At 32.6% G+C, this 14,392-nt stretch overlaps 1 protein-coding gene across 8 annotated transcripts in view; it reads right to left on the bottom strand.

Annotated features, from left to right (window-relative positions):
• TSC22D2 (TSC22 domain family member 2) overlaps window positions 1–14,392 on the bottom strand; it is a 48,696-nt gene that overhangs the window by 15,839 nt on the left and 18,465 nt on the right. For 3 of the 8 annotated variants that reach the window (XR_003131609.3, XR_007405113.1, XR_003131608.3), the window contains one exon: window positions 6,748–6,906. The exons of 2 other annotated variants lie outside the window; for them this stretch is intronic. Coding sequence is in view for 1 of the 6 variants with exons in the window: in XM_049099687.1 (XP_048955644.1) it covers window positions 11,453–11,474 (22 nt within the window). In the remaining 5 variants the exon portion in view is untranslated. Of the gene's footprint in view, window positions 1–4,819; window positions 4,977–6,747; window positions 6,907–11,437; window positions 11,475–14,392 lie in introns of those variants that run through there. 3 more of the 8 variants (XR_003131610.3, XR_007405114.1, XM_049099687.1) reach the window with 3 other exon arrangements.

Below are 14,392 nucleotides of genomic sequence, written 5' to 3'. Positions count from 1 at the left end.
TTTGGATCAATTTGGGCCGACCCTGTATAAGGTTTACTATCCCAGTGTATCATTGCAAATGAAGCAGTGAGGTACAAATAAAAATCAATTTTGAAAAGAAACAATCTTTATGTTTATACCTCACCCAAAGAATGAAATAATTCTAGTTATGCCTTAAATTTATTCCTTTGTACTCAACTAGTCAAATGTTAAAGATTTAAGGCAGTCATAAAATATATGCAAATAAAAATTATTTGACTTGAGATTTAAATTTACATCAATATTTATTAAGCACAGAATTCCTGTGGATTGAACATTAATGACTGTTTAGCATAAAAAGTCTTAATTTACTGTGGGAAATTTTTTCCAAAGGCCAATGATATATAACTGGACTTATTTCAATGTGAAAATTTCAAAACATGTTTAACTAAACATGTCCCATGCCTTCCTTTTTCAACAGTATTACTAAAAACAGATCAAGTGTTGAGTCAAGTACTGCTTTGCTTCTATACTATGTACTATACATACATACTAGTTGAAAATCACTGCTTTAGAATTAATTCAAGAAAACATTCTGGTATAAGACAATGAAGAAAAATATAAGTAGCACCACTATAAAATCTAAAGGTTTATAAGGTTTTTTCACTCAAGCAGAACTATACTCAAATAGGTACATTTTCAGCTATAAAGTTTCTGACAGCTAACAACTTTTCCTCATCTCATTGTGGATCAATGTCCTTGAATTCTTCTAGGTGATAACAATACTATAACATAGCTATGATAAATGACAAAGTTATAATCACTTTTATACCTCAATTTGTATAAAATCATTTATGATAAATTCTAGACTTACATTATGATCTAAAATTTGTTAAATCACCTTAGATTCTGGAGTTTAGACTATCATCTGAAATGGAATGCTTCACTTACATTCTCTTTGCTTTCTTCCTTTCTTGAGTCTTCCATAAATAATTGTTTTTGCTGTCTCTATTTAATATTGTTCACCCTTGAATTAAACCACAAAGGGAGGAACTGTGTCTATGCAGGGGGTTTACTAATTATAACACTGTCCATAAAATTGATATTAAACATTTAATTGAAGAAAAAGATAGAATATAATAGTATTTAATATGTTATCTAATTATATTTTTTTAAGTTACCACAAACTTATGTTATATGGGGCTAATCATGACAGGAAAAAGAACTAAGAAATTAGCTAGCTATTTAAATATTAGAAATTATGAAAAGAGCATCCTTGGAACATAGTAAAAATGGGCAGGCCTCCTGAGATAGTTTTTCTCCTTGACAAAGATAGCTTAAATAAAAAGCCAATAAACCTTTTGTCATGTTCCTCTCATCTGGTTGTTATTGAGGAGGAAGAAAGTGCAGTAGTTTCTACGTAACTGGCAACTGAAGTAAGCAGAAAAACGGTTTAAGTTTGAGGAATAGAATATCCAGAGTTCTACTGACTTTCAGGTTACTTCTGACAAAATTATGCCAGTGAAACTTAGCAGTTTCAGAGACAGATCATGGTAATGACAAAATTCATAAAAGACTTTGTGGAAAATAAAAGTGGACTCTAAAGACTTTTATCTTTTGGATAAAAACCTAGACAAAGATCTTTTTACATTAGAATCATGGATTTAGGGAAAATAATTTTGTGAACCTGGTGAAAGGCTTAACTGTAAAACCATACATCATAAATATCTATCTGTGGGTTCTCTCAACATCATTTGCTATAGACAATCAGAATCAAATCTAAGGAGAAGAAGTGAAAAAAACCCAAAAGCTATGCTGAAGGTGGAAAGAGGAAGCCAAAGGCTTGGTAGTTAAAAAACAAAAAAACAAAAACAAAAACAAAAACAAAAAAACAAAAACAAAAACAAAAAAAACACAAAGGCTTGGCAGTTTAGTCAGCTCAGAGAAAGAAGACAATTCATATCACCATGTCGTTAAGCATGTCTCATAGACAAGTGGAAGTTCTAAGTGGACTAGATCCAGGAGTCTGAAGAAATTCAGATGTATCAGTACTTTGTTTTTACACATTGTTGGATTAAAGCAGTCCACATAGGAGTCCTGTGAAATCCTTACATCCATCACTAGAATCATTAATTATCAAGTGGGAAAATATCCTTCTGGTCTCTTCAGATATTAAGCAATGTCTCCGTATCCATTTTTGAAAAAGAACTTTAGAACTATATTAACACCAATGACTTTTGGCCACAAACTGGAACCCATATTCTTGACTATGATAACTATACTATGATAGCTATGAAGACACTGAAATAGAGAATGTTCTCAGTTCAATGTTTTGACAGAATACATAATTCAGCTTATATTTTTACATGAACGTAATCTCTATTAAATGTTTTCAGTGATGGCAATCATCAGATTTTTCTACTCCACATTTTAGACGCTGTTGTACAGGACAAATTTCTAAAAGGTTTAAACATGAAATGTAAAAATAAAGAAGACCTGGATGCCATGATAAACATCACTGGAGGTGTTTGAAGGCTAGACAACAACCGAGAAGGTGTATTATAGACATGAGACAAATGGTTGGAATAAATGACCACTAAATTCCCTTCCAACCCAAATTTATAATTCTAGACACAGAAGATAAACTCAGAGGAGATATCGGATAAAAAAAGGCTTTGCTTCTGGAGTCATACCCAGGTTTGAATCCCACCCTAACACTTTTATAATTTCATACAAGTTATTTATCCTCTCCAAAGAATAATAGGACCAGACAAGAGTATTCAGTGAGGATAATGCATTAGAGTCTGGCACATATTAAACACTTAATTTATTAACTATATAAATCTGTATTAGTAAGGTATAGTGATCAAAATCTAAATATCAGGAAATACACAGTGAGGTGATGTGGTTTTTACATCTGATTTTTGCCTCTACTAATGATAATTTCTAACATTCTTTTCGTTTACTAAATTTTATGATGTCACATTCTAGGGGGATTTTAATGTATTTAAACATCAGACACTGATTTTATAGACACATTATCAAATAAACCATACACTAGAACTTATGAGAATACAGTTGAATGTAGGAGATAGACAAGTTAGAGGTGTGATAAATGCTAAGAAAGGGAAGATTTTAGAGGGTGTTTTGGGGAAACATAATCAACATCAAGGGTCAGGAAAGAACGTTTAGTAAAAGAAGTGCCAAGGTTGGGTGGAGAAGATGAAAGGACACACACACATAAATGTTCCAAGTAAAAAGAACAGCAGGTACAGTTAGCCATGTTAGAAAACTCAAATAAGGAAGACCAGTTAGAAGATTTTCGCATTTCCACATAAGGATTGGGCCCTGAATAGGGAGGAAAGAGATGGAGAGGCTGAAGAAATACTCACAAGGGATACGTGGCAGTACTTTCCAATTATGGGAGATCACAGACGTTTGAGGGTTAAGGAGATGCCTAGGTAAAAAGTTTGAGCGACTACAGCACATAGGCTTCCTACCGTATACAGATGACACTTAGAACCATCTACATGTTCTTAGCATGAAGAAGAATGTGAGAAGAGGGTCTCAACAGCATGCTGAGGACACCAATAATACTTAAAAGAACAAACAGAAAGGAAAAGCTTGACAAGGAGACTAAGAAATGAGAAGTAGAATGAAAAACTGGAAGGGACGGTATCGTAGATATCAAAATTATCAATCCAAAATTTAAAACCTATGACATGTCAATATCAGCTTTGCACACATTAGATAAATATTTGGAATGCTAAAAACTATTTAAAAGCTACTCAACTGTGAGTGCAATTGTTAACATCCATGCATATGTACTCAAAGTCTGGAAGGGAATATGTGAATACTGAGAGAGTCACTATGTTAAAAACTTGAATTAGGTGTGATTGTTTATTCTATTTCCCAAAATTCCAAAGTTTTAATTTTGAAAAGGCAAATATATTACTATTAAAGAAGCTGGGATAAAAATGTATCATCTGGAAAAAGACTTCTAAGATGGTATTCTCATGTTCTGATGACCTATCAAATTGCTATATACTTTAAACCATGGTCTTAATTTTATGCTTAATAGGCTATTTCAACTAAACTGAAGAGTAAATGAATTCTTTGAATTCTTACAGTTTTACTTGTCTTTGTTTTAAGCAGTACTAATAGTGGATTTAACTGTAAGTCCTATGTAGACAGGAATTTTTGTATAAACACTTTAAAAATAAAGTTTTATATAAAGTATTCAATAAAAAAATCCATGTATCTAATACATAGATTTTGTTGTATACATGCTTAAAAAGTAAACATAGAAAAGGTATCTTAATAGAATTATTCACAACTAAGGGCAAATGGGAAATTGAAATAGCACTTAGTAGGTTTTACATGTGATTCATTTCCCTACCTCAAGAAACACTTGCAGCTCAAAGCAGATTTTTAAACTGCTTCCCAATGTTTGTTATTTATAAATCCTAAATATTAAAAGGTGAGTTTTTTTCTTCTAAAGATTTTGACAGAGAGAGCGAGCCAGCTCGAGCGAGAGAGAGCACATGCCCAAGCAGGGGGAGCAGCAAGCAGAGGAACAGGGAGAAGCAGACTCCCCGCTGAGCAGGGAGCCCCATGTGGGGCTCTATCTCAGGATCCTGGGATCGCGACCTGAGCCCAAGGCAGACGCTTAACTGACTGAGCCAACCAAGTACCCCTAAAGGGTGAGTTTCTTAATGGTTACAGTTGATACAAAATCTGTTTAATAAGTACTAAAACTTTTCTAACACATGTATATTTGCTTATAGTCATAAGCATTAAATTTGAATAGAAGTTATTTTCTAATGCAATAAGTACTTAATTTAAAATCATAAGCAACTTACCAAACTTATTTTTTTGACAGGTGCTTTAAAAGATGGTTTTATAATAAAGGATCACCCACTGGTACTTAAGTTCAAAGGAAATCAAATTTATGTATTCACATCTTCACTCAATATAAAATTCTTCTTTCTCAACTTTAAGTTCCCCAGGGTTACTCTCTGCATACCAGCATACAATTGAGAACCATGATTCCAGTTAGAAAGCTAGATTTGAATCCTAGCTCCACCACTAAATGGCTATGTGACCTGATCAAGTTATATAATCTTTAAGCTTTCAATTTCCTTCTATAGTATAAACTGAGGATACTGATAATATCTATATAATACAGCTGTTGTAAAAATTAAACATGACAAAAATACTTAGGAGAGTGCCTGACACATAGTAAGCACTAACTAGCAAGAACAAACAAACAAACAAACAAACAACTACTATGTGGAGAAATCAACATTTGAGCCCAGGGACTGACAGTATGAAATTCTTAAGCTAAAAATGGGTAGGATCTGATTTGTTCCATCAGTCTAATGATCACTTAAAATAAACTAGCCTTGTATTAAATTCAGTTAAGAGTTATAGAATCAGCATACTCATTAAAAATTTCTGTCCTACATCATGTACTTGGGTACATAACAAGGCTTGTCTCTTAGATGTATTCACTAGCAATGTTATTTAACTGCTTGTGAAAATCTGGCAAGTGCTCTGAATGTTTCATCAAAAACTGAACATATATTAAGTTCTATCCAATATTTCACAGGGTTCATGATCCTTTGAGACGTACCCCAACCACTGACTACTAAAGACGGATATCCTACACTAAAGAAATTAGAAGTTATTTTCCTAATTAAGAAGTTGGGTGGGTAATGTTATTGTACTAAGTGAAAAATAAAAATTTAAAAGTTTATAGAATACAGGACAATTGTTATTAGTTTGCTGCATTTCCTTCCAGACTACGGACTGGAATACCATATCAGAAACAATTTAGAATATTATTCAAAAGACAAGATGCATGTATGCAAGGGAGAGACTAACATATTTCTGGTTAAGGATAAAGTTTAAACCAGATATGGTAGCCTATTCAATAATTTCAAATAATTTTCGATACACTTATAGGATATGTATGCCATACTTTAATGAAAATATTAATTCTACAACTTTGGACATATAACTTAACCCAAGCTCTTTTTCTTCACTTGCAAGATATGATCTTCAGGTTGAAGATTAAGATCTCATCCTAGTCTAAACTGTATTATTCTAAGAGTCCTCTGCAAAATACAGCTGTGTAAAACAAAGCAGTAAGACACTATATAAAACAAGTATTAAAATTTGTTTTCCAAGCAGAATACAATGCTGAAAGGAAGTATTTTGTTTTCAGGGAAAATAAAAAAAGTATACTGACTTCTACTGTATCATTTTCATTTGATATTGATTCTCAAGATAAGAATTGAGAAAATTTTCCTGGCTTTAGTTTTACAGACATCGAGAAGAAAAATAAAATCCCAAAAGCAATAGGAGTAATTTAAACTATATTTTATGAAGAAAATGGATATAAGGTGTTTTTTTTAAATAAAAGATTAATATATTATTTCTCAAATACCTCCTGTGATAATAACTAGTAAGTATTTGGGGCTCTTAACTGCACTGTAAGCACCTATAGCAGATGCCAGAGCAATATCTAAATAATGTTACTATAATACAGGATGTCACTTTATTTTTTAAACTGATTATTTATTAAACACCACTGCAAAGATACAGCCTTCAGCCTCACGAAATTTTGAAAGGATGACATATTCCCAAGTATTTAAAATTCCAAGTTTGAACTTATATTTAATACTATACTCTTAGTTATACAATGTGCTCATTTTGTTCATAAATATTCATCTCAATACAATAACATCAGGTATAATACATAAAATCTAATCCATTAAGTCTTACCAATTTATGACCTGATGAGACACTCTTGTGGACAACATTCAGTCCTTAGAAGCTAGAATAACCCTCCAACCATGTGAGGGCATCACAACTTTTAAACTTTCGGCTTTCGATCATTATTATGTCACATTCCTCCTCCGATGCTGAATTCTAAAAAAAATTCTAGCAAAGAGTTTAAGTAAATAAGTGTTTTAATCAAATAGCCTTTAAAAATCTTTTATAGCAAAGTTTTATGTTTTACCATGATTACACAACTGATATTTTGTACTTAAGTATTTTTTTAAAATGTAAAATAATTTCATATTTAATCTGGATACTTCAAACTGTAAATTTCAACATGGACTTTCAGGCCATCAGGAATACTTGTTAGTAAAGAGTCAAGGAGAAATGGAACCAATTAAAGGTTTAAGATCATGATCCAGAAATTATGATTTAACACCATAACTTACTACAGACATTTTTGAAGTCCTACAGAATGGCACTTGACTCTATCATCTGACTCACATCCATATGAATTTCTAAACTTCTAACACAGGTGGATGGATCAATAATAATCCATACCAATCATTTAAATGCTCAAGACAGCATTCAATTTTTATACCTAAATCCTAGTCTGTCTCTACCACCCCAAATTTTAAAATTAGACAACATGATGGAAAGAATAAAATTTTATTATGCATTTTATGTAACAGACATAACAATGTATCCTGTTCAGAAGTGGTCCTATAGCTCATCTATGTTATGAGCAAAGAACAAAATTAGGGATAGGAATATTTAATAATGGCAAAAACTACTTCATTAAGAATGATCTTATATTCATGAAATTTTTACAAGAAAACTTTCAATTGGGCATCTATTTTAATTGTTGAAGGGTAATATTAGTAACATTTGTGTAGTGTGAATACTCATTTCTACTTTTAGTTGTCAGTAATCCACAGAAAAAGGCAGCCCACATATTTATGGGCATAGTTTTGCCTAAATTAACCCCCTAAATAAAATGGCACAATGGGGCAAAGGAAAGGGGGGAAAGGAAGCCATTATTGAGGAAGATCAATAATATATGCAAAGCTATAGAAAACTCAAAGATAGCATTGTGAGGAAACTCTGCGGCCATCTCCAGAAATATTTGACCCGAATATAGGGGGTTGGAATTATGCTGTTACAAATGTTAACTTTTAATGGAATTTTTCTATTATGCATGGTCTTTAAAAGTCTCCCACACAATCTGAAGATTAGGATTTTTCCAATTTACAAATATAACCTTTCCAAATGTAATCTCACAACACATTTGACTTAAATGAAATCATAAAACTTTACTATCTTTTGTCAAAGCACAGCCTTATTATGTAATCACCTGGTGAAGGCAAAAACCCATACTGATGAGGATAAGCAACAGTTTAAAGTTGTGGTCATTTCATCAACATATTACCAAAACATTTGTTAGCAAGTTTTTATGCAACTTTTGTCTCCTATCAACCAAAATACTACCAAATTTTTAAAAAATCCTTTTGATTATTTACTCTTATGGGGCAAGTCCCAAGAGAAGGTATAATACCCAGCCACATGCAGCAAAGTAAATGCTTCCTGAAATATATCTATCTGTAATGCTGGTAATTTGGCTTGTCTGTAAAGGCTCTGATAGACTGGCCATTTGAGGGGCAGACTACCAACCCTCTGTTAAAGGGCCTGCCAACAATAAACATTTTTTATGATAAATGCCCGGAAAGCCTCTGGAATATAGAATTAAAACCAGTCATATAAAGTAAATGTAGTTATTTTCCTATGAAGCTTATAGAAAACAATTTTTAAAGGGTGTGTACATTATACAAATACATGGTAAATTTAGGACTTAAGAACTGTATTACATTTAAAAATACAAAGCTTCCATTATCAGATTTTTCCCCATCATGCACTTTCAAAGTTAGTTGCTACCAACTACAGGGGTTAACTTTGAAGGGTTTCAATGACTTAATTCCAATGTGTAGGAAATCCTTATTAAAAATTTGAAAACTGGGTAACTGAGGTGTTTGTAGAGGAACATAGTTAAGATTAATTCGATACTCCTTAAAATTTAATTTAAAATTATAATTCTCCCCAAAATGAGTATTTAGAAGCTTGTTCTAATATATCAATCATCTTGAATCTCTGACAAGACTGCTATCAAAAACAAATCCTCAATATTTGCTGTTTATCATTTCTTTCTTTTTTAATTTGTGAGGAGGAAAAATCCCATTTACCTAAGTGTGAGCTACTAGGTTGTATGGTATAGTTCGGCAAGAACTAGGCTTAAATTTACTATTATTTAGCTACTTTTATGGCAAACTTATACTGATAGAGAACAAAGTAGAGAAAACAGGGGTAAGAAGGTGGATGATCTGCAATTTCCAAGTCATCTGAAAACTTGTATGTGAAATTAGGTAAAACCTACAAAGTTCCTAAAGGAACTTGCTATTTGAATAAATATGCTTTGCTTTGTTTGGTACAAAATTTCACTTTCAAGTGTAAACCACCTTCTTCAAAAAGTTCACTACACTGTTTTGAGAAACCCTAGACATGATAAATCAATGCTTGCTTCCCTAAACATCAAGAAATGCTTATTTTTAAGAAGAATTTTAAAGGGGGAAATGGGCCAATCCTGTATGACTCCCAATAAAGTATGTATAGTCTTTCCATAGATTACTTATTGGGAAAATGAGGCTAGGAATATCAAAAATAAGCTTATGAAAAAAAAAATTAGTCCAAACATATCTAACAGAATACGAACACTGTGTGTTCTAAGAAACTCACATATAAAAAGACATACACAATTATAGGAAACTTCATGTATCTGTGGGTGAGCCAAGATAGTTGTTAAAAACTAAGTATGAGAAATATATGAAAAGGTGTTTAGCATGTTATACTTCATATCAAATGTACCTGTTAGTGGAAGAAATGCAAAATACATTGCTTAGAAAATTTCATTCATACAGCTTTAGAAAATACACCTAACAAGATAGGTTATTGGTATTTTTAATAGATCATATTCATTCACAAATGATTTAAAATCCTCATTTTCTCAGAAGGAGTAGAAATAACATACAGAGGATTAAAATAAATAGAAATGGGGGTTGGGACAGAAGATAAAAAAGGTAAAACAGTAGATGGAAGCCGATTATACATTATTCAAATACATAGGTGATAAGGAATGGCAGGCTTTGTTAACAGAAAGCTGTATATTTGACTCTGAGCTTTCATTAATAACAGCTAACATTAGAAAATACAACTACTCTTCAACTAAGTTAGCAATATCTAAAATAGAAAAGTACTGCAAAGTAATTTTCTGAAGATCAATTGTCAATAGTCACTGTGAACAGAAGGAGTGGGATTAGCCAGACAATACAACTCTTCTCCCTCCTTACCCTTCAAATAGTCTGTAGACCTAGGGAAAGAATACCTTCTTCATCTGGACATATCACCAGGTAGATATGTCATATAAGATACAATTTTTGGCTTTCAAGACACAAGTTACATATACCACTCTTTCTGGGCCAAAAATAATTAAAAACAGAAAATAAAAAAATACAATGAGCACCTTCCAAACCTTTTAGTATTTATAACTAAGGATCTTTAAACTTTGAAAATAACCCGGAAACAAAATGGCATAAGAATGCTATTTCTTAAAGATATATATCAATGAATATATATTCTAAATTAGCACGTTTAAATTTGTTTCTGTAAAATATGAAAAAAGTTTTAGAAACAGTTAACAGAAACCTAAACTCAGGAGCTAATTTTGGGTAAGCTAATGCATTTAAATGCTTTATATCAATCACAAACATCTAATATATATATATATAATCTTGATCTGAGTGACTTAGAATATTGGTACAAGTGGGCACATTTGCACACAAAGAGAATGCCAACTAGAATATAGTCAGCCATTTCTCTCATCTATACCAACCCTAATGAATGAAACAAAAATATAAAATAATTCCACTTAATATTTCTTTCTTCCCAAAAGGTTGCCAAACTATCTGCAGATAAAATACACTATATTTTGTATTTTTAAATACACTGAAAGAAGTGTGATTTTGAGTTTTTAAATTGTTAAAAGTCTGGGAGGAAAACAAAACAGATGTTACATATGTTTGTTCTGGTTCAACAACTTCAGGCTATATTTAAATATCCTTCTCATCTGAACAAGTTCAGTAAGAGATTTTTCTTAAAAAGCTTTGCTACAGAGTTCTAGATTCTGCAGAAAAAAATAAATTGGGTTTAGCAAATTAGTTTACACGTTAATTCACACAAGTTTCTGTTCTAGTCAAAGGTTTGGTTTACTTAAACTATTCTGGTGAAAAGTAAAAATAAATTAACAAGACCTTACCAACTATTTTCACCTATTTCAACTGCTTCTCAAATTCCACCCTGAAAACAATAACCATGACCTTACAGGGTAGGCTGTGACCACTTATGTTAAGAAAATTTACTAACTAAAGAAGGTGGTAAACACATGAGCAGAAGCATATAATGGATGAGCTGTCAGGTTTTCATCATCAATTCTGAAGTCTGGTTATGTGATGAAAATAATGTCAGTATATCAGGTTATCCCATTTTAGCCAACCACAGCAAAGCTAAGAGAGGAGAAGAAATGCTTAGGATCCACTAAATAGCATATCAAACAATGAGATGCATACCTAATGGTTAAAAATCTGGCAGCAGACAATCAACCCTAGGCAACTGTCAGAATGAACCTACGAGGATACAACAGAATATAATGGATAGCAATTATATAATTTGTAAAGCCCAAGAGGTAACTAAAAATGTCTTCAAATTAACGACTTTTTCCAATTCCAGATAATTAGAATCCCAACTTAATACATACATATATATATATATATATATACAAAATGATACAGAAAAAAAATGGTGCATGAATACACTTCAATTTCTGTTTCAAGGGACACATCCACATTAATATGTTTTCCTTGCCATTACCTCTCTCCTTGCCATCACCCCCCTCCAAACTGTGAGAAATAAGAGATCTTCTTATAACATTTTCCAGTCCCAATAATTGTTTCAGCTGGATTTTAGGCATCTTGCCTATCTCTGCTCCACACCCCTTATAATACAGACTTTAAGTCTACTCAAACTTTAGATAGTTCTACTGAAGACTAATAAGAAAAATATTTATCTATATAAGACAGAAGGAAAAAAGACAAGTGTTTGATAATTAAATGCATTCTGTGGTCTTGTATTGGCTTTTGGATGAAGTAAAAAATGTCATGAAAGACACTGGGACAACCGTAAAATCTGAATATAAACTGTATGTTACATATTAGATAACAATATATCAAACCTGAGTTTGCTAATTAAACTGTTGTCATATAATCTTCTTAGGCAACATAAGCTAAAAGTATTCTTTGATCAAATGGACAGGGTATCTACAACTTACTCTTAAAGGATTCCTAAATAATGTTAGGATAATAAAGCAAGTATGACAAAATGTTAATGAATGTTCAATCTCAGTAAGATTACTGGAGAGTTTTTAATTATTCTTATAATTCTTCTGTAAATTTGAAATTTTTAAAATAGATTCAAATATTCTCTTTCATTTTGGTTAGTAAATAATATCCCCAGAATCTTCTAGTCTCTAAGATCACGTGTCTTCTTCAGAGCTTCTCCTGTTCTCTAAAAGTAGGTAGTGTTTCCCAAGGTCCTGGCTTGATCCTCTTAGCCTACTCTGCTACTTCTTGGCAATCTCAGCCTTTTCTAAAGCTCGAACTCTAAAAAAATAATAGCAATAGTAATAACAATAATGAAACAAATAAATAAATGGTCTTCAATCTCTTCTAGCCTTAGCTTCTCTAACAGGTCTGCAGCTCTAGTTATACCTTGAGTATTTCCACCTTGATTTTCCACCAGCTCAACTCATCCAAAAGTAACTAAAACTAAGAAGCTCATTATTATTTTCTCCTTCCCACACCAATTCTTTCACTAATATTTCCTAACAGTACCACCATTCCCTCAGTCCATTAGGTTTGAGACTCTGGAATCAAATTTGACTGCTTTTCCCTGGCATATCCCTTGAGTTGTAACATCACATAATTCCTATCTTCTGACAACTGATCTTTCCTCATCTTGATTCCCTCATTCAGGTCTTCATTACATTTCTATTATCTCTGATCTCTGTCCAATCAAATATCTCTTCTCTGTTGTCTTCAAATGATTTGTGCACCAAATTTAACCATCCTTATCACATATGACCTGTACTTTCACAGTGGCTGAATTCCTCTAACTGGAATTTTCGCTTTCCCTCAGGTCTTTAACTCTTGATGACCAAATTCTATGCACCTTTCAGGTTCCAACTCAAAAGGCCACTTCCTAAAGAAGCTTTGACCAATACTTCCAGGCTATACTTGAGAGACATAAAATGTCTGAATTTTAAATGACAACACTTTCAATCATGTGATGTCGTTCTTCCATATCTTTTCCCTATTAAGACCCAGCTCATTGTTTTTCCTATTGTGACCGCCCCCCCCTTAATTACCTCTGATATGGGATTCTTTCCTAAGAGTTTGCCAGTCTTTCATTCATTAAGCAAATACACAGCTCTTTGAGGTTTTCATTAGCCTACTACATGCCCAACATGGAGCTCAACAAAGGGCTTAAACTGAGATGAAGACCTGAGGGAGACTGAGTCAAGTACTTAACCAAATGAGCCACCCAGGCACCCTATTTCAGGTTTTCTGATAATCATGGCCAACAATGAAAAAACAAGGAGCTCAATTCCAATGTTTTTCTTATCTCTTCTTTCCCATTTAGAACTAAGTGTGTGTGTGTGTGTGTGTGGGGGGGGGGGGGATAATTCTACAGAATAAGGATTTTAAAAATAATTGGCTTTAAGCCTCATTCAAGGTCATCATTCCTGACATAGCCAGGAAGAAAATTATTAATTGTATTAATATTAATTTGTAGTGATGACAAGACTATTTTGTAGGAATGCATCTACTTGTAGAAAGTAAGCTCAAAGCCTCTGTTGAAATATCCCCTGGCTGTCCAGGTAGAGTTTCTAGTTACCTTTGTATTTAGAGTAACTATCCTATACAAATAGGGTACAATAAATCTGTCACTATCTTTTCCTCTTTTTTCTACTTATAAAAAGATTGCCTAAAATTACATTAGCTTTTTTGACAGGCCTGTCACTTGCTAATCAATATCACTTGCTGATCAATACTGTAAAACACAGGCAACTAATACATGTTAGGTATTTTTTCATTCTGACCTAAATTTCAACTTTCCTGAATTTACATACAAGGTCTGCCAATTTCTCAATCTCTTCACATGCTTCAGATTGTTAAATTTATAAATGCTATCATCCAAGAATAGCTGTAACTTCCTACTTTAATGTCTGGATATTTTATAAGCATGTCCTTAGATTTTTATATAAATCTGAGATCCAGTCCTACAAGGTGACAGGTCACTAAAACTGTCCTCTAACATCATCATGTCTCTAATTATCTTCTACTGGGTGTCTGTAACTGGAATAGGTCAAAATGTAATCACATAATAAATTATGTAAGTACTAAAGGACGAATTATTAGAGAATATGTTTGGGGTGCTTACAAAAATAGTTCAGGTTCATATCATCCTCAAGGTACTTATAATAAAA

This window comes from Canis lupus, chromosome 23 (assembly GCF_003254725.2).
Source record: "Canis lupus dingo isolate Sandy chromosome 23, ASM325472v2, whole genome shotgun sequence".
NCBI lineage: Eukaryota > Metazoa > Chordata > Mammalia > Carnivora > Canidae > Canis > Canis lupus.
Note: the sequence above shows the minus strand (reverse complement) of the source record. Positions and strands in the feature narration are given on the sequence as shown.